This window comes from Dermacentor variabilis, chromosome 3 (assembly GCF_050947875.1).
Source record: "Dermacentor variabilis isolate Ectoservices chromosome 3, ASM5094787v1, whole genome shotgun sequence".
Classification (NCBI taxonomy): Eukaryota; Metazoa; Arthropoda; class Arachnida; order Ixodida; family Ixodidae; genus Dermacentor; species Dermacentor variabilis.
In genome coordinates, this window is record NC_134570.1 from 10284784 (window position 1) to 10312256 (window position 27473).

At 44.7% G+C, this 27473-nt stretch overlaps 1 protein-coding gene across 3 annotated transcripts in view; it reads right to left on the minus strand.

Moving 5' to 3' along the window:
* Positions 1 to 27473, minus strand: part of mTor (serine/threonine-protein kinase Tor) — a 461269-nt gene that overhangs the window by 197318 nt on the left and 236478 nt on the right. For all 3 annotated transcript variants that reach the window (XM_075684170.1, XM_075684168.1, XM_075684169.1), the window contains 2 exons: positions 18909 to 19051; positions 17526 to 17688 (listed from right to left, as the gene is read on the minus strand). In XM_075684170.1, coding sequence (XP_075540285.1) covers positions 17526 to 17688; positions 18909 to 19051 — 306 coding nt within the window. The remainder of the gene's footprint in view (positions 1 to 17525; positions 17689 to 18908; positions 19052 to 27473) is intronic.

Sequence of the window (27473 nt, forward strand, 5' to 3'; positions counted from 1 at the left end):
CTCGAATGACCGTGGCCGGCCGGCTGGCTATCCGACGGGGGTGTCGTGACGTCACGCCTTCCAACTCGCTTGGGCCGGGCGGCGTTGCGCGCGCTCACAAAAACGCCAAAAATAAAGCCATCCGCTGAAAAATGAGCGAAGTGACTACTTGTTTTTGGTGTACTCGCACACTGAGGACTCATTTTCTGTATTATCGTAAAATGTTCAGATTTTGTGTCCGTATCCCTTTAACCATGCTTCAGGAGCTCCATGACACCATAACTGACGGACACTTTGGGTTTGCTTGCACTTATGATCGCGTGCGCCGCCACTTCTAGTGGCCCGGCCTCGCGCGCTCCGTATGGCGCTATGTAGCTGCTTGCAAGCCCTGTCAACATCGCAAAAAGCCAGCAACGCTTCCCGCCGGGTACTTACAGCCGATCGACATTTCACCTGAGCCATTCACTCGCGTCGGTTTGGATCTCCTTGGCCCTTTCCCCGAGTCCAGCTCCGGCAACAGGTGGATCACTGTCGCTACTGATTACACAATGCGCTATGCTAACACTCTGGCACTTCCCACGAGCTGCGCAACCGACGTCACAGATTTCCTACTCAGGGATATCATTTTAGTACATGGCGCCCCACGATGGCTCCTTACTGACCACGGCTGCACTTTCCTCTACCAAGTAATTGCTGATATCCTACGCTCATGTTCTACCAAGCACAAACTGGCAGCCTCCTATCATCCCCAGAACAATGGCCTTACTCAGTGACTTAATCGGACCATTACTGACATGCGATTGAAATACGTTTCACCCGACCACAAGGTCTGGTATGTGGCGCTCCCTTATGTCACGTTTGCCTATAATTCATCATGTCACGATACTGCTGGGTATTCCCCCCTTTACTTGCTCTTCAGCCGTGACCCTGTATTACCCTTGGACACTTCACTCCCCTTGATACGAGATTCGAGGACCGAGTATGCCCGCAACGCCATTGCCCACGCTGACTATGCGCGCCAGCTTGCCCGTACTCGTCTGTTGGCATTGCAGGAATCTCAACGGCACGGTTACAATCGCCACCATTGTGACACATATTTTTCACCAGGCTCTCTCGTGCTACTTTGGTCCCCTTACCTCCAAGTGGGGCTCTCTGAGAAACTTCTTTCGTGCTACAAATGCCCTTACAGTGTTCTTCGTCAAGTGACCAATGTCACTGACGAGATAATCCCCGAGACCTCTGCCATACCACCTGGTTCCACATCACCTGACGTCGTACACGTCTCTCGGCTTAAGGGGGGACGCAGCTTTCGCATAGCGAAAAATCGCCAAAAAAAATCGATTTTTTGAAAATCGCATTTTCAGTTTCTATAACTCTTTTTCTATCTGATACCCAAATATCATCACCGTAAACCACTTAGAAGTGCTCTAAAAATTAGTTTTATCAGCCAAGGTGGCGAAAAATCTCGCGGAAATCAAGAAAGAATAGCGTTTTTCAAGCCACAATATCTCCGGAACGGTGCAATTGAGCACCGCCGTCTTGGTCTTGTTGGAAAGTGCATTTCTCCGTCTTCAGCTATCTCCTCCATATAGGAACAAGCGTACAAAAAGCAAATGATTGAAGATTGAAGGTCGTGCCCGAGTCTGCGATTGGCCACACCCACCACGTGACTCTAGCCCGGTTCGCCATTGGTCTGGCGCTCACGTCATCTGTTCGGCTCTTTGCACCTCGCGAGTCTAGACGTCTCCACTTGCCGGAATCTCGACGTGTAAAAACGTCGCACCAGCGTGGCCGATCCCTATGCTATGCTTCTGGACATTTCAGACTCGTGCCTAAGCATTCCGAGCATCGGCGACGCGGATTTCGCGATCACGATTCACGTGCGGAATCCTCGGACATGCGGCTAAGCCTTTCAGCACTCGGTGTTTCGGAATTCGTGACAAAGCAATTGTGCACACAATCCTCAGACACGTGGCTAAGCATATCGCGCCTAGGGAGTCTCCGACTCGGCAATCAAGCACATCACACCCGGACTTCTCGAACCCTCGCCTAAGCATTTTGTGCATTGGCACCTCGGACTGCATGAATAAGCACATCGAGTGTCAACTCCTCGAGCCCACTGCTAGGAATTTCGCACGTCGGCCCCTTGTATCTGCGGCTAGGCATTTCGCACATCGGACCCGCAACTAAGCATATTGCACGTTCAATCTAGTATAATATTGTCACGATAGTTCGTAACAATATCTATCATACCACTCCTTCATAAAGAGAACCTCATCATGAGCTCTCTTCACTAGGCCCCTTGGGCTGGCACAGACACCTGGCTGCAGAAGTGATTGAGGCATCATACAAAAGTACAATTCTGGAAAGCACCTAGCAGCTGCAAATCCATCACTGGCTTTCTGATCTTAAGTTCTACAGCCATTGTCAAGTAAAGATGACTTGGGAGGCTGCTGACACTCAGAGCCTTCATTCAGTAACATGGTCAATTCTACTAAAATAAAAAAAAAATGCCTTACTGATTGTACTGGAGGTTGCTATCAATCGGGCAGCCTGTGGCTACAGGCTGCCTGAATGTACACTGGAACTATATCCATGCCCACACAGAGTTCTGAAGTCACTCGGTTTGAAACTTAGGCACCATGCTCTTTGTAGAGCAGCAGCAGCAAAGAATGCCCTATGAAAAGAAAAAGGGGGGGGGGGGACGAAGCGCACCAGACCAGAGGCCACATGTACAAGAAGCCCCACATCACAATATGCCCCAAAGACTACAAATTTGGTGTCTTTTAAAGAACTCAGCAGAAGGTAAAACTTTGAGGGCCGTTTTCTCAAAGCTGTTTTTCTGCCTTTCTGCTCAGTTTCTGGAGCTGATTTCTTTGTTACCATTTAACATATTTTGACTCCGTTTATTTTTTGTAACGTTCCTTGGGCTACAGTGCAGGTCGTGACATTCTCGCTTTCTTGTCTTGACCTTTTGTAAGTTTACGATATGGCTATTCGTCCACCCCGAAAGTGCGCTTGATGCAAAGGTAACATAAAATATGGCCCTCCAAAATATTTGCGTTGCGAAAAAAAAAAATGCAAGAATCTCACGACCTTCAGCTCGCATTTAGCTATGCAGTCAATACTTAACAAGCCTTCTATCACGTTTTTAAGTTCCCCAGGCTCTCCAGAAAGTTAAAGGGTGAAAAATTCTGCTCAGTTAAATTGAATAAAATGTTCTCTAGATATCACTCTGAAACTTTTATGGAAGCATCAGGGAGGCATTCTAAACATTTGTGCCAATTTTCATCAAAATCCATGAAGAAATAAGGAAGTTGATTTTCAAAGCCACGTCCCCCCTTAAGCCTTACTATGCCCTTACTGACGGCCCCGTCTGAAGCACTGGGACGGTGCTTTTTCTGCACCGTCTTATAAACTTATATATAAACTATATATAAAACTAAACTAATTATAAACTTATAGATAAACTATATATAAACTTTGCCCAACTCTCTCGTCTTACTTGTCTGCGTGTTCTCCTTGCCTGGTATTTGACATGCTTAAAGTTTTCCACGTTTTCTGCTGTTGGAGAATTGCGAAGCAGCGCCCACGGTTTGTTCTGGTTCCTCCGTGGTTGCCTACATGCATCATTCCACCAGGGAACATGCTGCTTGGAACCCATGCCACTTGTTTGAGTAATACATTTACAGGCGGCATCAAGTATAAAAGCTGTAAAATATGTAACAGCATCATCTATGGTTATACCGGACACCTCAGTCCGCATCATGTGACTAAGAGTTCGGTACCGTTTTCAATCGGCTGAGTCAACCCTCCAATGAGGGACCTGGGGGGGGGGGGGGGGCAGTTGATCTTGTTTCGGTGTACTCAGGATTATTGGGAAGTGGTCACTACCATACGGGTTAATAAGCGCATTCCATTTAAATTAGGGTAAAAGCGTCGGCGATAAAACGCTAAGATCTATGGCACAGTATGACTTGTTAGCCAGGTTAAAATACATGGGCTCTTTCGTATTTAAGAGACATGCTCCAGAGGAAAAAAGCAGCTGTTCAATAACGTGACCTCGTGCATCACAGCATGAATTGCCCCACAAACTACTGTGTGCATTAAGATGACCAAGAATCAGATAGGACTCTGGGAGCTCATCTATCAATGATTCTAAGTCGCGTCTGTGAAGCTGATAATGTGGTGGTATGTACAAGGACCAGATGGTAATGAGTGTACGGTTCGAACGGCCACTGCCTCAAGGGCCATTTGGAGCTTCAAATGCTGACACGCTACATTTCTATAAGCAATGATGGCTACACCGCTAGATGGTGTGAGAGCATCCTCGCGGTCTTTCTGGAAAGTCAGGTATTGTCGGAGGAAGTTGGTGTGTTTGGAAGTTACATATATTTCTTGCACACACAGCACTTCAGTACTAAACTTAGAGAATTTCTTGGACGTCATCTAGGTTTTTTAATAGTCCTCTGATATTCCACTGTATGATGTCGTCCATGTTGAAAAGAAAAAAAAATTGTGCTGCGTGTCTCAAAAGGGAGGAAAGTGACTTACTTTACAGAGCCTTTGTTAGGCCCTGTAATTGGTGTTTTGTCTTTTTTGGAGCAGTCAAGAGAACCTCGCCGCTCCTTCGACTCTACCTGTGCCGTTTGGCTTGGACTGGTGCCCATAGCCTGTTGTGAGGCACTGGACACCCGCTCCAGAGAGCGATGTGTACGTGGCGTAGACCATCTCAAGCGACGAAGTCTTTGCCCCCACCAGGCCGGAGGTCGACAGGACCCCTGTGGCCTCTGCGGTGCCCTGGCTGGTGCCGGAGCTTCAAGAGACCGCTGGTGTGGACACTTTGAGAGATGGCAGGGCAGCATTGGCTGCTCCCCCTAGTAGGGGCAGGTGGCATAAGCCTCAGCACGCTAGGCGTGGTCCGGGCTGCCGCCAGAGGTCGTTGTTGTGCCGCCTCCCGTTGCATCACTTCAGCAAAAGATGTTTTCAGTAAGAATTACAAGGAGATCCGTTGTCGTGCTTCACGGAATGTTATATTCTCCTTAACTTTTACAGTAATTATTTACTTTTCTTTCTTTCAGGGTAGACAAGCTCTGGAGTACGCAGGGTGACTGCCGTTGCAGTTTGCACAATGTACCTCATCATTATTGCAGTCGTCAGCAGAGTGACAAGTTGTGCTGCACTTTGTGCACATAAGCTGCCCTCGGCAGCTCTGGGATGCGTGACCAAATCTCTGACATTTGAAGCAATGTCGCGTGTTCGGAATTTAAAGTCGAACATGAAGTTTTACATAGCCAGTTTCAAGAGTCTCAGGTAAAGCAGTTGAACTGAGAGTGAGTATTAAATGCTTTGTTGGGATTTCATTGTCATTCCATCTGATTTTGATGCGCTGCACATGGATTACACCTTGGTCCTTCCATCCATCCAGGAGTTCTTTTTCATTCAATGTCATCAAGTCTTCATCTGATACTACGCCTTTGACTGTGTTCATAGTTCAATGTGCACTCACAGAAACAGGGATGTTACCAAAGGCTATGAGGTGTGCGAGTCTGTTGTATTGTTCCCTGTCTTTTAGTTTGAGGAGCAAATGCCCACTTGTCATCTTTGTTACCTTATAACCAGTTCCAATGGTCTCTTTTAGGCACTTGACCACAAGAAATGGTGAAATTGCTCTAGCTTTTGTAGACAATTGCTCACAGTGAAGGACATGTAATTTTGGGAAAGTTTCTTTGTTTTTGGGCCAGAATAGCGAGGTTGTGTCGGTGCATACCCTTTTCGAGGCATGATCGGTTGAAAAAGGGTTCGAGGATCCCATGAAAAAAAGTGATTGGTTCAGCAACGGCACCTGCCACCCACCATGGAGCCCAACAAGGGGATGTGGCAGAACATGCAAACAAGTCTGCACAGCACCGGCAGTATGCTGTTACTATAACCCAATGTGGTATACCCAAGGTAGGACAGCCACACCAGGTTAACCCTTGCCACCAGAAAAAGTCGAAGTGAATAGAAAAGATGAGAGGACAGGAAAGATTAAAGTGGAAGAGAAAGACGAAGATGAGGGTAGAGAGAGATAGGAAAAGGCGACTGCTGGTTTCTTTCAGGTGGGTCAGCCTGGAGGTGCCGTCTATGTGAAGCAGAGGCCAAAGAGGTGTGTTGCTTCCGCCAGGGGGGGGGGGGGACCTTAAAGGTCCAAACACCCAGCATCGGCTCAACCCCCAAGATCCCCCTCTCCCCAGACATGGCTAAGCCGCGCACGGCTACACGCGGGAGGGTCCAACCCTCGTGTGCTCGGTTACGTGGTGTTGGGAAACACACCAAATTCCTGCTTACACAGATGCCCCTGCGGGGTGTTTTAGAGGTAATCTGCCGCATGTGCAAACAGTGGGAATGCTGAGATGGTGTGGCATCAGTTGCACTGTATTCCTATGCCCTTTGTATTAGAGGTTGTGCAATCCTCAAGTTTCGGAGATGCATTCAAGCAAGAGGCAGACAAACAATTCATTCCCCGCTACTGGTGCATTTAGTGATGGCATCGTTGAACTGCAGGTGACACTATCAGCCATGGGGGAAGAATGGACGTGAAAGCATAGCTGGCTTTCTTTCATACCACTGATGTGAAGATATCATCAACACGGTATGAAAGTGTAGCTTTCATCGCCGAAAAAATTTATCTTTTTTCTTATTCAAATTTGCTTTCCGAATGCTCAATAATTTTGCAGTCCCTTCCATGTGAGAAAGATCCATCAACAACTATACTCATTTGCTTAAAAGGCTGAATTTCAATATAATGAAATTTGGGTGTAACAATGCAAAATGCCGATTTTACTGACTTTGTTATAGTAAGGTTTAGCTGTATAGGAAAATAAACTAGCTCATTAGCATGGTGCCTTGTAACAAGAACACTGTGGTTGTTAATGAATGTTGTCACTTCTCAATGTGCAGTAACAACAATTGTAAATGGCACAGGAAATTCTTTCTTTTTTATTTTTTGTGGGCCATGGTTCAACGCTTGTTTGGCGCCTCCAAGCAGAGCATACAATGCTTGTTCAATTTCTGCAAATAATTCTTAGGGCACGATATGTCTGAATTGGACTGTATCCCCACTTAGTAAGTGCAAGACTGCGCCACATGCAGTAGCCTAAAAAAGGTTGTCGCAATGTTTAACACAAACTGTCCTTGTTTATGGTTCAGAGTCAGTAATGTCCTCTTCTGCTTTTATTTAAAAAATGAGTAGGAAACTGAGCAAAATGTCATTCATAGGCTTCTTTGTTTGCTAAAGACTAGAAGGTTGTAGTTGTAATTTATATGGTAATCCAATGTGATTATGGCAAGCGAATATACAGTCGAACAGTTACCCGTGGTTCACAAGGAGAAGCCTATCTCATTAAGACAGACGTCACAATCCCTGTGTTGCCAGGCAAAGGCCTCGAGCAAGGGCTTGAGGTTCTGGTTAATCCACTCCGTCGGGTTAGCCTGCGGGTGATAGATGGTTGTCTTGCAGTGTTTAATGACAAAGGCAGCACACACATCCACGAAAACCTTGGCTGTGAACTAGGACGCATAGTCTGATACCAGCTCCACCGGAAAGCCAAACCAGTTGAAGACCTCGATAAACTTGCCCCAGATTGCACATGCAGTTAACTTCTGAAGGGGAAAAATTCAATCCATTTCAAGAAGTTTTTGTGACAGCCAGGAGAAAGCCTCGCCAGCTTCTGAGAAAGGGTCCCATAATGTCACAGGCCACGACTTGCCAGGGTCGCTGGCTGTTGTTTGGCTGCACGATCCTGGGGCGTTTGCCTACACGAGGCTTCACACATGGGCACGTGTGGCACGAGTGGGCATACTGAAGAGTGTCACGCTCCATGCCTGGCCAGGTAGCACTTTTTGAAAGTCGTAAAACCACTTGCATGTCTGGCCAACCGTGAGAAGAAGAAATAGCTCAGGGTGGCTTCCCTTAGACTGCAGAGTATCAACATTTTGAATGACTCCTGGGGAGCGTTTTCAGATGGGATATAGGGCAGGAGAACTCCATGAGCATCAAGCAGATATGTATCCAACATGCCCATAACAATATCAGCTATGTCACACTCAGTGTCAACAGCAATACAAGCTGTCTGTGTGTGCCCGATGGCATTGCTGCCCCGCTTGTTTAGGGAGCTAGGCTCTTTGAGCTCATCAACGATTTGTCGACAAAATGGATCGCTTTTAACGGCGTCTTTAGTAGCTCTTGCTTGCTGAAGACGATATCAGGGGAGGCAATGGGGTCCACATCCTTTCTTGAAGCTGGCTATCTGGTGATTGCTTCGAGGTTGGGGATTGCACTGTTCGAGCCATTGGAGAGACAGGCTCCGGTCTCTTATGAGTGCGAATTGGCGCCGTTTGAGTCATGAAAGACAGAGGCTCCAGTCTCTATTAAGTGTATGGGGTTTGCACTTTTCGAGCTATTGGAGACAGAGGCTCCAGTCTCCACTCAATGCATGGGATTCACGCCTTTTGAGCCATCGGAGGCTGAGACACCGGTCTCTACTTGGTGTGAATGCTCACGGGAGTGGCTGACAGGAGGGACAAACAGCGAAATGGGTGCTCACAACAAGACGCCCGCCAGCATATTTGAACTCTCTCTCCAGTAGAGCACAACACAGTTGTACTAATACAGTGTAAATGCCCTGCACGCAAGATGGCCTGAGGGCTCATGCAAGTGCTTAAGCCTGACTGTATGTCCCCGCAACAAAGGGCACTCCTTCACCAAAAGCACAAAGAGAGCAAAAAGAAGGAGCAACTGGCACTTCATCCGTCCAATGCGTGCCCGACTATGAGGGGCCAGTAAACAGCAGAGAGAAGAGCTAGACTGCCGATCCGACAGGTGCAAAAGGCCTCACATGACCAGCGAACAGATCAATAGAGGAGTGGGGTGGCTCATGCGCACTGAACATATCGCTCAGGCGAGCATAAGGCAAGCGGTAGTCGAAAAGCATGGCGACATTGTCTGCTCAGTGGGATGGCTCATGCTCAACATTGTGTACCAGCTGTGCTCGGGACAAGGAGTAGCTAGCGAGTGGTTTTGCACCAGCAGCGAAGCAGGAAGGCTTAGCTGCAGTGCACCGGACATCGAACTGTGCTCGGGACCTTTTTGCTGCTACATGCACCATTCAATTTGTATTGTAGTGCACCACACAAGAAGATGTTGTGGTCACGATTCAATTAAAATAAAAATAAAAAGTCGAGATCAACAGTCGTGGGAATCCTCCTGTCCCATGATGTTAGCACACAAAGCAAACATCATGTCGGGCACAAGTGCCAGCTGGTTCGGGGAGAAGGGGAAAGCCTTCCTCTCGCGGGCAGTGCACAATCGCAAGCACTATCAACATCACTGGGTGTGCCATGTAAGATTCCCCTGCCATTGCCCAAGTCTCTTTGGTCACCAACAAGTGGCGAGTGCGGAAGGTTTCACCACCCCTCTTGTTGTCTCGCACGTGGTTGGTCAACAACCTTTTGCCGTGGCAACCATACCCCAATTGGTAAGTCAGAAACCCTTCTTTACCTAGCGTATCATTCACTTTGAAGGAGCCTCAGTGATGTAAACTACAGCTAGCTGGCCTGCTCGAAGTGCTGGTTGCAACTGTAATATGTAAATTCTTTTCGAGTGTGCACATGGTTGTCGTCCATTGTTTCCTCGAGCTTGTCAGTTTCATTCAAACCTGCTGTTTCCTTCAACTTCCCAAAATTCCTACCCGTTTCCACGTAGTATATTGCTAAGAACTTACCCAACTGGATTTGTTTCGATGTAACAACCAAGAAATGCCTGTAGCAGAGACACGAACAAAGAAATCTACTCCCTGATAAGCTAGTCCCGATGCCTGGTTGTGATGAATGATTAGCCACTGTGCCGATACCATGGTAGGTTATGTTGATATGAAGTCTGAGTGTACTGAAGGGCTGCGAATGATGGGTGTAGCACTACGTGCACATGTTGGCACAGCTCTAAGCACAGTAGAAATGATGAAAAAGAGGGCAAGGCTACAAGGAAGCGGCAGAGGCAGCACATAATTGCCAATATGTTTGTTCGTAGAAGACAGGTTTAAGAACATTTTGTTTGATAATAATAATAATAATAATAATAATAATAATAATAATAATAATAATAATAATAATAATAATAATAATAATAATAATAATAATAAACATCCTGTTTTATGTCCACTGCAGGACGAAGGCCTCTCCCTGCGGTCTCCAATTACCCCTGTCCTGCGCCAACCGATTCCAACTAGCGCCTGCAAATTTCCTAGTTTCATCATTCCACCTAGTCTTCTGCCATCCTCGATTGCGTTTCCCTTCTCTTGGTACCCATTCTGTAACCCTAATGGTCCAATGGTTATCGAATTGGCGCATTACATGACCTGCCCAGCTCCATTTATATGTCTTGATGTCAATTAGAATATCGTCTATACCTGTTTGCTCTCTGATCTAAACTGCTCTCTTTCTGTCTCTCAACGTTATGTGTAGCGATCTTCGTTCCATCCCTCTTTGCGAGGTCCTTAACTTGTTCTCAAGCTTCTTTGTCAGTCACCAAGTCTCTGCCCCATATGTCAGCACTGGTAAAATGCACTGATTGTACACCTTCCTTTTCAATGATAATGGTAAGCTTCCAGTCAGGAGCTGGCAATGTCTGCCATATGCAATCCAAACCATTTTTATTCTTCTCTGAATTTCCTTCTCATGATCAGGGTTCCTTGTGATTAATTGACCTAGGTAAACATACTCCTTCACAGACCCTAGAGGCCGACTGGCGATCCTGAACTCTTGTCCCTTTGCCCGGCTATTTATCATTATTTTTCTCTTCTGCATATTAATCTTCAATCCCACTCTTACACTCTCTCTGTTAAGGTCCTCAAACGTTTGTTGTAACTCATCTGCATTGTTGCTGAACAGAACAATGCCATCGGCAAACCAAAGGTTGCTGAGATATTTGCCGTCGATCTTTACTCCTAAGCCTTTCCAGTTTAATAGCTTGAATACTTCTTCCAAGCATGCAGTGAATAGCATTGGAGAGATTATGTCTCACTGTCTGACCCCTTCTTTATAGGTATCTTCCTGCTTTTCTTGCGTAGAATTAGGGTAGCTATAGAACCTCTGTAGATATTTCCCAAGGTATTTACGTAAGCGTTCTGTACTCCTTGATTATGTGATGCTGCTGTGACTGTTGGTATCTCTACCGAATCAAATGCCTTTCGTAATCTATGACCCTTGTAGTCGATATACACTTTGTATAAAGAGCCGCCAGTTTTCCAAGCATTATGTTTCCTCCATCTTCAATTAAATCAACTGTTATTCCATCTTCTCCTGTCACTCTTCCTCGTTTCATGTCTTGCAAGGCCCTTCTAACCTCATCGCTAGCTATAGGTGGAGTTTCTGTATCCTGTTCATTGCTATTTCTAATTGAGGTATCCTGACTCCTCTGGGTACTGTACAGGTCAGTATAGAATTCTTCCACTGCTTTTACTATATCTTTGAGATTGTTGCTGATATTACCCTGCCTATCTTTCAGTGCATACATCTTGGTTTGTCCTATGCCAAGTTTCTTTTTCACTGATTTCAGGCTGCATCCATTCTTTACAGCTTCTTCAATTTTTTTCACGTAATAGTTTCGAATATCACTTATTTTTGCCTTGTTGATCAGTTCTGACAGTTCCATGAATTCTATTTTATCTCTTGAGTTGGACACTTTCATTTTTTGTCGTTTCTTATTAGGCCCTTTGTTACTTGGGAGAGCTTGCCTACTGGTTGCCTTGGTGCCTAGCCCTCCGACTTCTATTTCTATCTCTGAAGCCAACCTAGTTACAGTTTCATTCATTAGCTCTATGTCACCATCATCTCTCTGTTTTAAGGCGGCATATTTGTTTGCAAGTATCAGCCTGAATTGGTCAACTTTTACCCTTACTGCCTCAAGATTGACCTGTTACTTCTTGACCAATTTTGCTCTTTCTCTCTTCAAATTGAGGTGAATCCTAGCCCTCACTAACCTATGATCACTGCACTTTACCCTACCTATCACTTCTACATCCTGTACTATGCTGGGATCAGCAGAAAGTATGAAGTCAATTTCATTTCTTGTTTCACCATTAGGGCTTTTCCAGGACCACTTTCTGTTGCTACACTTCCTGAAAAAGGTGTTCATTATTCGAAGCTTATTCCTTTCTGCGAATTCTACCAGCACCTCTCCTCAAGCATTCCTAGAATCGACGCCATAATTGCCAATTGCTTGTTCACCAGCCTGCTTTTTCCCCACTTTTGCATTGAAGCCGCCCATTACTACAGTATACTGAGTTTGCACTTTTCTCATCACTAATTCAACATCTTCACAAAACCGGTTTACTTCCTCATCATCGTGACTGGATGTTGGAGCGTAGGCTTGTGCTATTTTTAATCTATATCTCCTGTTAAGTTTGATTACGACTACAGCTACCCTCTCATTAATGTTGTAGAATTCGTCAATGTTGCCTGCTATGTCCTTATGGATTAGAAATCCTACCCCATCCCCGTATTGCTTCTTATCTAAGAGAGCTCTATAGCAGAGGACACAACCGTTATTCAGCAATGTATAAGCCTCACCAGTTCTTCTAATCTTCACTAAGGCCGATGATAATCTTGATAATCAATGATGATAATCTCACTAAGGCTGTCGAAAATATTAGTGAGCAAATGCGTATTGATACCAAATGCATTTTGTGTATTTCACACACACACACACAAACACACACACACACACACACACACACACACACACACACACACACACACACACACACACACACACACACACACACACACACACACACACACACACACACACACACACACACACAGCACCCTTTCAGGGCCAACAGCAGCGAAATCATATTGGCTAATGGTTATACCGGTAAACCTTGATATAATTAAGTTTGTAAAATTGGCAATTGGTTTTGTCATATCCAAATTTTGCTATATCGAAATTTGACCTTTTATGCAAATAAGTACAGTCACTGAGGAATTTTTTCTTATTCAGACTATATTTCCCAGCAAATATTTCCAAATTAATGGTCTACTGGAAAAGGTAAATACAAATGAGAGAAAAATTAATTTATGAGTTGGCAACGAAAGGTACGGTTTCATGATGCCGTGTCAATATTTTCACATCGGTGGTACCAAACTAAGTCACAGGGCACACGATTTGGGAGGTGCGCTAGCAAGCAGCTAATTGTTACTGAACTATTTGACCATCTGCATCTGCAGAAGTTTCCATTTATCGTGTCAGAATTCCTTCACAGCAGCAGTAAAATTTTCGTTTTACATGTATTGAAATCATGTATAAACACACTTTATTATATTGAAGTTCTAAATACAGGGTGTTCTATGGACAAGAAGCTATAAAATGTTAAATACTTTGTTATATCGAGAATTTCGTTATACTGAAGTTCGTCATATAGAGGATTTAACTGTACAGTTCAGCCTACTTTTACCGACATCATGAAGAATGAAAAATCTGATTGTTATAACCGATCATCGCTATATCTGGACTGCCGTAAAAAAAAGCTGCTGAACATACCTTTGTAGCTCTGAAATCAAATTTGCCACTTGCGCTAAAAAATAGACATTCTGTAATGTAGCCTGTGAAAAATAAAACATTCACGTATACGTCTAAACAGTGTATCAACCGTTAGGCACGCTGAAATAGAAATCGGCAGTAGCTTTTATGGGTGTTTCAGGTTCATAACTTCGGTGTCCAACTGCTGTGCTAACACTAGTGGCAATAATTAAGCGTGCATGAATGACTTGATCGATGACAGTGCACTTCGCATGAATATCAGGGTCAGTGTCAAAGATGGGTCATTGTCAATCTCGTCGCCCTCGTTGCACAACGTTGCCGTCTGTCATGACAATGACCGCCCCGTCAGAGATCTCTTAGCATAACGAGGCATCACTATCTGCACTCAGAAACTCCTCGATCGAAGCACCACCTGTTCCATCGTCAGTAGCGACATGCTTACAGAGCTCGGTAATATCAGTGGCTTCCACCGTGCTGGTTCCAGGGGTTTCGCCCAAGTGCACAAAGCCCACCTTTTCCGCTGATCGGCATGGCTCCTGGTTGCAGCCGTCATGATCCCGGTGCTCCTTTGTAAGCTCAGACTTTGAGCTTTGCAAAATTTGCAGCTTGTCTTAAGCGATACAGCACTGCATTTTGTCAGCGCAGCCTATCAACTGGGCTGTCTGCTGCAGCTTCCGTGGCGCATTTCCATGCTTGCTGAGAAGGGGACAAAGGGTGGGTGCCACATCACTTCTTGCTTTTCTTTTTTTTTATCTCCTCACGCGTAGCTCCATCGTGGGCATCGCGGACGTGAGGTAGCGGGCCCCATCTTGGGGCGTGCTGCGCCAACTAGCAATGTTCTGTGACTTTCGCAATCGGCACATGGGCAGGACGCAGTTAATGGCAGCATATACCAATTTGCATAGGCAAATTTATTGCCCTGTCTCGGCATCATTCGTTTAAAGAAACTTAAGAATGCAAATTTCACGATTATTCTGCACGAAAAATGCCATCCAGAAGTCAAGATATTGATCATTATATCCCATATGTGGCGAATAACACATCATTATACAGTCAAACCTTGATATATCAAACATGGATATTGTGACGCAGCAGTTATCATGACGTTTATTCCGCGTGCTCTTCGGTCCTCTGTCCCGCTCAACCTCCTGGAGCTTCGATCGGGTCACCGATTGTGCCAGCTGTCCGCCAGCATGTCGCAGGACGAGCCAACAGGCACTTCTACTTCCACCATCTCGGCCTCGGCTACCCAGCACCTCCACCACTTGTGACGCAGCAGTTATCATGACGTTTATTCCGCGTCAAAGACTGGGCGAACCGACCACGCCCACAGCACGGATCACACTCGAGGGCCAGCCCTACAAGCGATGATGAAGAAGAACCCTATATGAAGCCCCCATGATGATGATCATGTACTGATGACAAAGAATAGCTTATAAATTCCCACAATATATTGAATTATTGCATATATCGAACACTTTCTATAGCAGCTGGAAAATCGCATGCATTTTAAATTTTTTATTTTGTATGCGGTGGGACGTAAGATGGATGTATCGAAGTCTGCCAACCCAGACCACATGCGCTCTGTTGACAGGCAGTGAGCTTTCCTGCAACATCCTCGAAGAGGGCGGTGAAGCGATGGGCGTTTCCGACTGCTGCGCACTATAGCTGCACACATCAGTCCTGCCGAGGGCACCATTTGAATGTAGCTGCGTATGCATGTGGCGGTTTGGCTAGTTCGACAACGTCAACGATGCATTGCACAACGTTGGCATTGCATTTGTTGCACTGACTCCACCTTAGTGCAGTGCTCTGCACTTGCCGCACCTCACGAGAAGTGGCAGTTTGCATCCACAATGACGAGCGCTCACTGCGCGCACTCATAGATGCCTTGGCAGACCCCACTTGATACTTTGTTACTGACAGTGTTTCAAAATGCTTCGATTGACGGACGTGGAGATCGCAGTCGAAGTAGCAGCCAAATGAAGACGCTGCCGAGGTTGATTCTGCAGGTGCTGATGTTGCCCCGATCCCAACTTCAACTGAGGCTGTAGCTGCTTTGGCCCTACTACACCATTACTGCAGTGCGATAGAGGGCATCGGCCTATCGCTTGTGGATTGTTTAGACTATGTTGAGGACTCCGTGTTTAAGCATGTGGCTGCCAATAAGAAGCAGGCTACACTGCTGCAGTACTTTCAGCCAAATAAATACTTTGTGTGAAGCCTTCAAGTGAGTATTTACTGCGCCATGATTGGAGCAGAATCGGGGATTGTCATTCGGAGTGCACATTCATTTCTGCTGCGCGCTCACGGCAGACGTAGTCGGCGCGACCTAGGCCAATTGCGCGCGACCCAACCAAACACGTACTTCAAACAACAATCCCCGATCGCGCCCTTGGTTCATTAATTGATTTTCAGAAGCTTTTGACGCATTTTTTAATGTTTTTTTTTTTATATTCGATTCTGGCTATATCGAACTATTTCACGATCATAGTGCTGTTCGGTATATCGAGGTTCGACTGTATATGTTTTTTTTCTCATAGCCTTAATGAATAAGTTGGCACTCTTAAGTCGGCTCATTGTTATAACCAATACCATATATACTCGTATATAAGCTGTCCTTGCGCATAGCCTGCACCCCCATTTTCGAATGCAAAATTTGAAAAAAAAAAAAAGGACCAAAAATGTGCCAGTCCCATAAAGTCCTACAAAATGGTGCCAGTTAGTTTTTCCCACTCACCGCTTACCATGATCGTTGCACATCGACCTAAACGGTGTTAACAGACTGAGTGGAGACTAGGCTGGCGAACCGCTGAACGGACTTGGCCGTGATTGCTGGTGGTTTGACAAGCATGCTGCAACCGCTCAATGTTTGCATAAACTGGCCATTCAAGACAGAGTTTTGGCGGTGCTACACCAGGTGGATGGCCATAGGCAACCACGAAACAACTCTGACAGGGTGAGTGAAGCGATTGTCTTTTCAGCAAGTGTAAAGTTGGATTATGGATGTGTGGCTTTCTGTGTCAGTAGACACCACTGCAAAGAGCTTTAAAGTCATGGGGATATCAAATGCCATGGACAGTACAGATAATGATCAGCTTTGGGAGTGCACCGATGAGGCGAACTTGTCTGACAGTGGTGAGAGTGCTGATGAGCTGAGCTTGTCTGAGAGTGATTAGCTTGAAAGCGGTCATAAATAGTGAAATAATATGTTGATATCTGCCACCAGTTTTTAAATTATCTGACACCACAGTGGCACTACAGTGTGCTAATGTGTAGCTATAGGCCTGACTTGTGTGTAACCCACACCTGAGTAAATTTGATAAAGAAAAATAGTGCGTATCTTACACGAGTATATATAATATATCATTATATGTGGCATCCCTACAAGTGGACTGCATTGTATGCGAGTAGTATATAGTATAAAAGCAATTTTGGCAGAGCTGCAGGGCTGGTGATTTTTAAGTTTTCTCGTTGTGATGAGCATGCGACACCCCCTCGGGCATAATCTTTGTTGGTCCACCGAGCCTGGCGGGCCACCTGTCGGGCCAACGAACATTATGCCCCGGGGCGTCACATGCTCACCACAATCATTAGAAGCCGTTTAATAGCACCTAGGCAGATGAGGTGCGCACCTAGCGGTTAGTGGATATGTGGCAAATCCCATACTGAGCATGGCCTCCAAGAATTTTTACATGCCCCAGGCAACACATAATTTCCGAGGTCATGCAAACAATCAGTGCTGGTTCTCAACATTCTAAATGTTTCATCATTTTCAGTTAGGTTTCTTCTATTTTTTTTTTCAATTATGCCTTTTGCAATGCATGCAGTCGTACTTAAAACAGTATTCTGCACAAAGGCGGCTTTATACCTGCACTCTTTTAAACTAGACTTTTTATGGGATGCAGAATTTTGTTGCAGTTGGCCTTCGGACACAACTCATATGAGACCACTGTTCGCTTACTTTCTCACAGTGCTCCATGAACTCGGCCAAGTTGAGCAAAGTCTGGGTGATCTCAGGAATATCCTGGTCCATCAGGGCCTTCTGGAAATTCTCTATTATCTCCTTCTGGTCATTCTCACCGAGACACACCCAACAGGACAAGAAAGCAGCATTGAACAGGTCCCTGAGCAGAGCAACAATGAAGTTTGGGATAAAATAAAAGGTGGGAGGTCAGATTCTTGTACCCCAATACTAAGTATTGGTAAAGAAAGCTTACATGACAGTTTTTCGACAGGGCAAAGAATGATGAGAGCAAAACAAACAAAACCACAAAACAAAAGTTAGCTGACAAGGCCTGTAATGGTTAATAAGCATTAGCACTATAATTCATCCAAGCTAATTAATGAGTGGCATTAGTAATATGCGATACTTCACATTGGAAGATGGCACTTAAGTCTGCGAAAGGTGCCAAAGAAAGGGGTTCTAGATTTTGCTGTGGATTTTTCTAATGAGGGCTACCTTGGCAAACTCATAATTCATTCTGGACTGAGACACTAGAAGAGCGAGAGAGTGTAAGCCAATGTCGAAAGTTGGCTTCACCTTTGAACAGTGTTACTCTACAATGAGTCAAACCCCATGGCATATCTGTCAACCTGTGAACATTACCATTCGTAAAAGTCCCACTGATATGACAACGAGAATAGTAGTACCCATTTTTTATTGCTAGCTTGAGCCTACATTTTTTGAAGTACATTACATATGCACTTGATTAACAATGATTTACATTAGATGCAGCAAACAAGCAACAGCAAACTTGGAAATGCAAAGACTGATAAGCAACACATTGTTTATAGATCACAGTGACTTCTTCTGCAACTTTTCTGCTGTTGATTTTGTCTGCTTCAGGAACTTGTTCGATTACAAATTTTCTTGAAGCAAGTACCATTTTTGCATCCTTTCCTTACCAGAAGTATTTCAATAAAAAATTTGGACACCAACGAGTGAAACCTTTCAGGAAGAGAGCTTATTTTTTTATAAATCTGATGCAACATTAGTAAAATTGTAACATAAGCCCAAGTATATACTTTCTGGAAAATTATGGAGTGTTGGCAGGTATACCGTGGTCATCACATATGGCAGCAAGCATGCCTGTTTTTCAGGGCAAATACAGATTTACTTACTTTTAAATCGCATAATGATGACACATTAAGAAGTTGGACACATATATAAAATACAAGGCATGCCATTAAAAAAAAATAAAAAAGATAGTATGCTCTCTTCACGTAAAAAACAAATTGCTCCTGTTTTCCTGTGACCGATCATGTTTGTGAAAACTTTTACGATACCATTAAGTATGGTTGAATGCTTGTAAACGTGGGCAAAAAGTGTGCCAACTGCTCTCACTTGGGGAGCTGGTTGTAACTGTGAGCCAGGGACCAACAGGAGCGAAGGGCTGGAGATGGCGAGGCTTTCAGAAGCTCAATGCTTAACCTCCTGAGCCATTCTAACCAGTCATCCTTGGAAACTCTTTTGGCTGGTGTCCATAGCTGGAGAACAATAGAGAGGCATAATATTGTGAGGCACCCGAAAGAATTCAAAGACACTCATAAAAACTGTTCATGGTTAAATATGAGAAAGCAGCTTTATACAAATATACCGCGTCATGCATTGGCGTAGCCAGGCTTGTCAACCCCCCCCCCCCTCTCCTGAAATTTTCGGACGAACCTCTTCCCCCTTTCCGCGTTTCCCACAGAACATTATGTTTCATGAGGTCAGCTCCAAAAGAGAGACATGGATGAAAGGGAAAGCATGAATGCGAAAGCAAGGCGAGGGCTAGTGGCAGTCCGAAAGATGGGGTTGTCGTGGGGGCGATCCCTTCTGCCATGCACAGAACATTGCGGCTACGCGCATGGCGTGCCTCTGCCTCATTCTGGGTTGTGTTAAAGGGACTGAAAACTGATTTTCATGACACCAATTTTTTTTAGTGCAATGGAAAGCTTACCGGTCAGAGTGTCTAATCATGAAGTGCTGACACAGAAAACACAGTGGAAAATTTTTTATCATAATTTTTCTATCTGTAGTGAGAATGCAGTTGTTCACTGGAAGCATGCTGAAAATGGTGCTAGGTGAACGCGATAGCGATTATACGCTAGCATTAGTGGGAGGCAGATGACAAGTGCGGCTGTAGCTATGATAAAGTATTATTTTGTTTATAAAGTCGATGTTGCTGCGATTCATGTTTTCCAAATTGTTAAAGATAACAGCTACATGTTTTAGTGGTTTCCTGTCAAACTGCTATGGTATTTAAACAAAACCAATCGGATCGAAAATGAAACGACGCCTTTACACGCAATACGGAATTCAGCGTGTTGCCCTAGCTAACATACGTTTTTGATTTCTAAAGCATAGAGTAATGCGCAAGTGTCTAATAATATACCAACTGCAATTTTAATCAATAATTATGATGTACTTTATAACAGTCGACTTACGTACAGTAATCTCATAGAATACATCCGAAGTACCAAGATTTCACAGCCAGGTCTTGCCACTTGGTGGTTTTTGGGACTTCCTTTGGCAGTTAAAAATTATAATTCCTACTTAAATCACAAACAACCATGCTGGATTCCATTACTATAAATCATGGTCATTTCATTTCCATCAACATCTCAATACATTCTGGCCAGTTGTCAGTTCCTTTAACCATATCTGCTGAGGGGGGATCAGCACAAAAATTCCACACACAGATAAAGGTGGGATGGGTGCTTGCATAAAACTTGGATACTTTGTTGCTCCCAACCAGGATTTTGTGTTATCAAAAAGCTTCTCACTTCTGGTACTTGACAGAATCGTTGACCACGCTGTGTGGAAGAAAGGCATACTGAAAACGTTGCGAGTTGCATGTCTAGGAAATGCATAAGCACCCCCGTCCCCATCTTTTTTTTCTTCTTTTTCTTTCCCTTGTATTTGACTTCGATAATTATGATAATAAAATTGAGAAGTGCTTGCTCTTGGGCTAGTTTGAGTACATAGTTAAGAATGAAAACAGGGTAGGAAAGGGGGCAAGAGACCTATAGAACGCTGATTTGTGCACGGCAAAATGTATGAAGGACGGAAGTGCTGGGCAAGGGAAGTTAAGAAACTGCCACAACAAAAAGGTGGCAGGGCAGGTAGGTGAATGGCCTTCAAGTCCATGCAAAAACAGAAATATAGGCATTTCGGGGCTGCTATGCCCTTAAACAACCCGGTGAATGTTGAAGAGTGTGACAGTGAAAAATGAAAAAGAAACTTAAGAAGGGGAAAGGGGTGATGAAAAACATGAGGGGGGAGGACGCACATAAAAAGCATCAAGAACGAAGTTAGTGGATAATTATGGACATAAGGAGAGTGTCTCCTCATTGCCCGATGGCTCAACGCCAGACGGCCATGGCCAATTGCCTAGCTGAGGATCACCTACCTCGTCGTAACATGTGCTGCTTGCTGTGGAGAGCCCATCCAAGGTAAATGTCTCAGCAATATTCAGAATAAGAAGGTGTCAGGAGACACAACGCTTTCAAATTTCTCAAAGCTCCCAGCTGGCCCTTATTTTACTGCGAACAATGGATGCCATAATCTTCACAAAGGCTTCTCAACAGGACCTAGCCATGCTTCGGACTGTCTGCCTCATTAGTTCCTCAGTGTGATCAAATAACAATATGTGTCGTGTCATGACTACAATACCATGATCGCAAGTTACTTCCAAACATTTCTTCAAACAAGTCAGACAGCAGGTCACCAAAAGTGAGTGAGACTTGCACCATATGATATAATCGAAGTTCTAGCACAAAGCTTCCTTCCTGTATTTTTTAAATCTAGAATGATATAGCCTGGCAACAATGCCGAAAGTGCGACTGAATGCTAGGAAACCTGCAAAATAGTGCCCGCCCTCTCTCTCTCGTGTACATAGGCACGGCCCTACCACTCACTAGAAGGTCGGGCTGGAAAACAACCTTGATCTCTACTGTTACCTGGGCTGCAACAAGTGTGGCCTGTAGACAAGACACATGATAGTGCACTGTTTTGTTTTTGTTTGGCCCCATTTCTAGCGCTGTTAGTTTTTCCAAGTCATGTACCAGCGGGTCATCGACTTGCTTTCTATAAATGCATCAATTCGTAAATAAAATTTGAGTTTTTTTTAATATCATTTTTAAAAATAGCATAAGGATGATAAAATAATTTGATGCAAAGTGGCTACACGCTTTAGCAGTGAAAAACCTTTGTCAGAAGTTAAGCAAAGTGTTGTTTCGGCAATGCAAAAATGTGCATCCTCATTGTTTAAAAGGACACTAAAGGCAAATACTAAGTCAATGTGGACTGTTTCAATACCATTCCAGTAACGTCGCAGCACTTGTTTCATGCCAAGAAATGACTTAGTTTACGAGAAAATTGCATTTGAAGGATCCAAATACCTTTTTCGTAATTAAAATCGCCTGTGACCCAACCGGGGGAATGGTGACGTTGCATAAGCCATCACCGCCTTTTGCTGCCATCGTGAGTAAAACAGTGCCCGACAGACGGCGGCACTGAGCTATGGTGGCTAAAAGTTGTCACCATAGCCGAGCCAAGACAGAGTGGGGGGATTCGCCGCTGCAGCTGCTTTTTGGTTAAGTGGCATAGATTGTTTGGGCATCCTGCGACATCACATGGTAGTTGAATTCTCTGCTACTTGCAGTTTGTGCGAGTTTCACGAGCCAGCAAAACCAGCATAGCACTACATGATCAGGAAATTATTAAAATGCGAAAGTGTGGGCGGCACAGAGTGGAGCGAAAACAAAACCCTTCGACCGCCCGCAATGTCAACAAAAATTTCAATGAGTTTTTTTCATCTAAACATGACATGGGATTGGACAAGTTGAATTTTATTTCATCTTATAATACAATATAAGGATATTTTTTGCAATGAGTAGTTGAGTACTAGTGATAGAATTTAACTCAGGAGTGCTTTCGTCATCGGGCAAGTGCTTGAATGTCCTGGAAGAGTCTCTAATCATGTCCTTGCATTTACCTCGATTTCTCGATTATTAAGGCTCTGTTCGCGATAATATTGATGCCTTAGAGATTCTTGAGCACTAATCTATCACTTTAGTTTGACTCAGTATTTGCCTTTAGTGTCCCTTTAAAGAATTTTTGTCCGGGGAGCGCTAGGAGTTTGTCTTTGCTTGGTGTACATCCCTCCCCCCCCCCACACACGCACGCACGCACACATACAGACAGACTGACAGACAGGCAGACAGACAGAGAGAGAGAGAGAGAGAGAGCCAAAGATGGAGGAGGAGTGGCAATTGTGGCAGAGACCCCCCCGCCCCTCCCCGAAATATATTTCTGGCTATGCCACTGGCGTCATGTAACATGAGCTGCTGTATTATCATCTGCCGAATAAAATCACCATACAACAATAGCACCAATGCATTTGACTCAATACTATGGTAACAATAACTTTTCCCAATGAATAGAATGTTCCAGGATTCATAAAGCGTGTAAGCCAGAAAATACAGAATTCCAATGCATTCTTACCCAGAGTTCTGGCTAATGAAAAACCTGATACTAAACTGATGAAAACTTGAAAACTGGTTGTCAATATGCACAAGAAGGGGTACTTATGAGGGTTAGAGTTATGCTACAGAGGGTTCAAGGGGTATTCCAGAATCGACCTGCATTTAATTAGCACTAAAAGCTGGTACGGCGAGAACGAGAAGCCCACAGGACACAATGCCCTTCACACCATAGCTCTAGATTTTTCATAAGCGTTCTCCCCTGGCTCTTCTATAAAACATAAATTTCTCTTAGCAAACCACTATGTAATCATCGCCTCCTGCGTTAACAGCATGTGCCTGCACTTATACATTCCAGCTTGATTTCAGCTCACATAAGCTTTCTATGCCTCTGAAGTCAACAGCTGTAGAAAGGTTTTATAAATGTAGTCAAAACCTCGATATAATGAACGTTGATTTAACGAAATTCACAATGCAATGTTTTCATTTCAACAATATTTCACTGAATACTGTGCATTTTTTTCATGACATCATGAAGTAATTTTATGACACGGTTTCGATTTAACAATGTTTTTGGCCATTTCAAGCATGTACTTGGAGCCTGTATGGCTAGTAAGTTAAGCAAAAGACTATAAAAATGCTGGGCGAGGCAAAAGTTAGGTGTCCTTCTGCATGAAAACTTTGACTGGCAAAAATTCAATCTAAGTGCATGCGCCGGCATGTGGTAGGCAGGGAACACAGCTGTGGCATTCGCCGCATTGGTAAACAACTTGCAAAAGCCGTGGGGCGTGCAGCAGCTTGTAGCGCTCGAGAGCTGACGATTCCTTCGACACAAGAGGGATCTGGAGGGAAGAACATGCGAAAATGTGATTAAAGATAAGCTGCGGGGTAGAGGGGCAGAAACGCACGCTTATCTACCCTCTCCGCTTAGCGTGCGTGTCTCCTAAATGAGCACGTCCATGCGTGGACCATGAGCCGCATCTTAGAGATAATCTCTCCCTGCAAGTGCGAAGGATGAGCCAGGACAGCTGGTGCCTTGGTGCACATTGGGGTCCGGTGCATCTAATGTAGGTGGTGGCGTAATCTCAAGTTTCCGAGACATGGTGCGAAGCATTTGCTCACATTGTGAAAGAGGTCATGGTGATTGAGTGAGCTCTGTGATTGTTTGCCTGAGAGCTCGTGACAGCGATAAAACTACAAACCTCAGTTCATGTAGTTGTCTCTCTGCTATTGCAACTTGCAATCAATGCTCCACATTTCTGGCGAAACTCTGACCTTTCTTCCTGTTTGCATTTTTTTGCACAGAATGAATATTCGCATCTTTTTAGAATTTCATTTTTAACTTGTGGGCGCTGGCTGTGAGCACAAAGTATGGTATGGCATGGCATCAAAATTTACAGTGCCGCATGACGCAACACATGCAAATCTCGCATCCTGGGAGCCACGTCAGTGCTTTGCTTTTGCCGCAATTTGCACTATTATGGCCCAATCTTGTGATTCGTTATAAGTGCTTACTAACAAGCTACTATCCATCAGGAATGCTTTGGAAATTAGTAAAGTTATTTTTACCACTGAAGCTTCAAAACCCTGAATTAATGAAATTCACAATTTAACGAAGTTTTTTGCGGCAAGTACAACTTCGTTATAACGAGGTTTGACCATATTTGAAGCATTGATGTGATGGGAAACTAAGGAAGTTGTAGCAAGTATATGACGCCCCCTTGGGCATAATCTTGGTTCGCCCGCCAAGCCCGGTGGCCTGCTAAAGCTCGGCAGGCAACGTTGGTCACCGCACCACAATAAACACTGACAAGCGCGGCTGCTCGCTGGTCAGTCATAGTTCAGCCCCACCACGCTGCGGAGCGTCCGTCTATCGGAGGGTGCCACAAGCCCTCCCTTGTTCACGACCCGGGGTGGATCGTGACACTGGCGGATTGTGACACTTCTGTCACGAGGATGGCATCCTCGTGACAGAAGTAAAGGCTCGTTCACACTGACAGATCTGGCATCTACAGTGGCGCAGAAACTCATCTGGTGGCAGCGAATTACACTGAAAAGGCCCTCTCCACACCATTCGTTTCCAGACCAATTTCTGCTACTGCCATCAGAATCTTTTGCCGCAGACCAATCAGATTGCGAGCCAGTGAGTGAGTCTTCCTTTGCAGCACTCTTCAGATGGCGCTGACAGTGTTCGAACTTGGCATCTCGCCGTCATATCAAAAGGCTGTGTCGACTTCCATGACAGCGGAGATGTTAATATAGACTGTGAGAAATTACCCAGTTCTGTATGACAAGCACAATACCAAGCACAAGTATAATGTTATGAAGGATGAATTGGTGCTAAAAATAAAAATGCGCTGACCTGACGCAAGCTAAAGTGCTAAAAAGTGGTGCATACTCAAAAGATCATCATCATCATCATCAGCCTAGTTACGCCCACTGCAGGGCAAAGGCCTCTCCCGTACTTCTCCAACTACCCCGGTCATGTACTAATTGTGGCCATGTTGTCCCTGCAAACGTCTTAATGTCATCCGCCCACCTAACTTTCTGCCGCCCCCTGCTATGCTTCCCTTCCCTTGGAATCCAGTCCGTAACACTTAATGACTATCGGTTATCTTCCCTCCTCATTACATGTCCGGCCCATGCCCCCCCCATTTCTTTTCCTTGATTTCAACTAAGATGCCATTTACCTGCGTTTGTTCCTTCACCCAATCTGCTCTTTTCTTATGCCTTAACGTCACACCCATCATTCTTCTTTCCATAGCTCGTTGCGTAGTCCTCAATTTCAGTAGAACCCTTTTCGTAAGCCCCGGGTTTCTGCCCCATACGTGAGTACTGGTAACACACAGCTGTTATACACTTTCCTCTTGAGGGATAGTGGCAACCTGCTGTTCATGATTTGAAAATGCCTGCGAAACGCACCCCAGCCCATTCTTATTCTTCTGGTTATTTCAGTCTCATGATCTGGATCCGTGATACTACCTGCCCTAAGTAGATGTATTCCCTTGCCACTTCCAGTGCCTCGCTACCTATCGTAAACTGCTGTTCTCTTCCGAGACTGTTAAACATTACTTTAGTTTTCTGCAGATTAATTTTCAGACCCACCCTTCTGCTTTGCCTCTCCAGGTCAGTGAGCATGCATTGCAATTGGTCTCATGAGTTACTAAGCAAGGCAATATCATCAGCGAATTGCAAGTTGCTAAGGTATTCTCCATCAACTTTTATCCCCAATTCTTCCCACTCCAGGTCTCTGAATACCTCCTGTAAACATGCTGTGAATAGCATTGGAGAGATCGTATCTCCCTGTCTGACGCCTTTCTTTATTGGGATTTTGTTGCTTTCTTTGTGGAGGACTACGGTGGCTGTGGAGCCGCTATAGATATCTTCCAGTATTTTTACATATGGCTCATCTACACCCTGATTCCGTAATGCCTCCATGACTGCTGAGGTTTCGACTGAATCAAACGCTTTCTTGTAATCAATGAAAGCTATATATAAGGGTTGGTTATATTCTGCACATTTCTCTATCACTTGATTGATAGTGTGAATATGGATTGTTGAGTAGCCTTTACGGAATCCTGCCTGGTCCTTTGGTTGACAGAAGTCTAAGGTGTTCCTGATTCTATTTGCGATTACCTTAGTAAATACTTTGTAGGCAACAGACAGTAAGCTGATCGGTATATAATTTTTCAAGTCTTTGGCGTCCCCTTTCTCATGGATTAGGATTATGTTAGCGTTCTTCCAAGATTCCGGTACGTTCGAGGTCATGAGGCATTGTGTATATAGGGCGGCCAATCTTTCTAGGATAGTGTTCCCACCATCCTTCAACAAATCTGCTGTTACCTGATCCTCCCCAGCTGCCTTCCCCCTTTGCATAGCTCCTAAGGCTTTCTTTACTTCTTCTGGCGTTACCTGTGGGATTTCGAATTCCTCTAGGCTATTCTCTCTTACACTATCGTCGTGGGTGCCACTGGTACTGTATAAATCTCTACAGAACTCCTCAGCCACTTGAACTATCTCATCCATATTAGTAACGATATTGCCGGCTTTGTCTCTTAACGCACACATCTGATTCTTGCCTATTCCTAGTTCTTCACTGCTTTTAGGCTTCCTCCATTCCTGAGAGCCTGTTCAATTCTATCCATATTATAGTTCCTTATGTCGGCTGTCTTACGTTTGTTGATTAACTTAGAAAGTTCTGCCAGTTCTATTCTAGCTGTAGGGTTAGAGGCTTTCATACATTGGCGTTTCCTGATCAGATCTTTCGTCTCCTGCGATAGCTTACTGGTTTCCTGTCTAACCGCGTTACCACCGACTTCTATTGCGCACTCCTTAATGATGCCCATAAGATTGTCGTTCATTGCTTCAACACTAAGGTCCTCTTCCTGAGTTAAAGCCGAATACCTGTTCTGTAGCTTGATCCGGAATTCCTCTAGTTTTC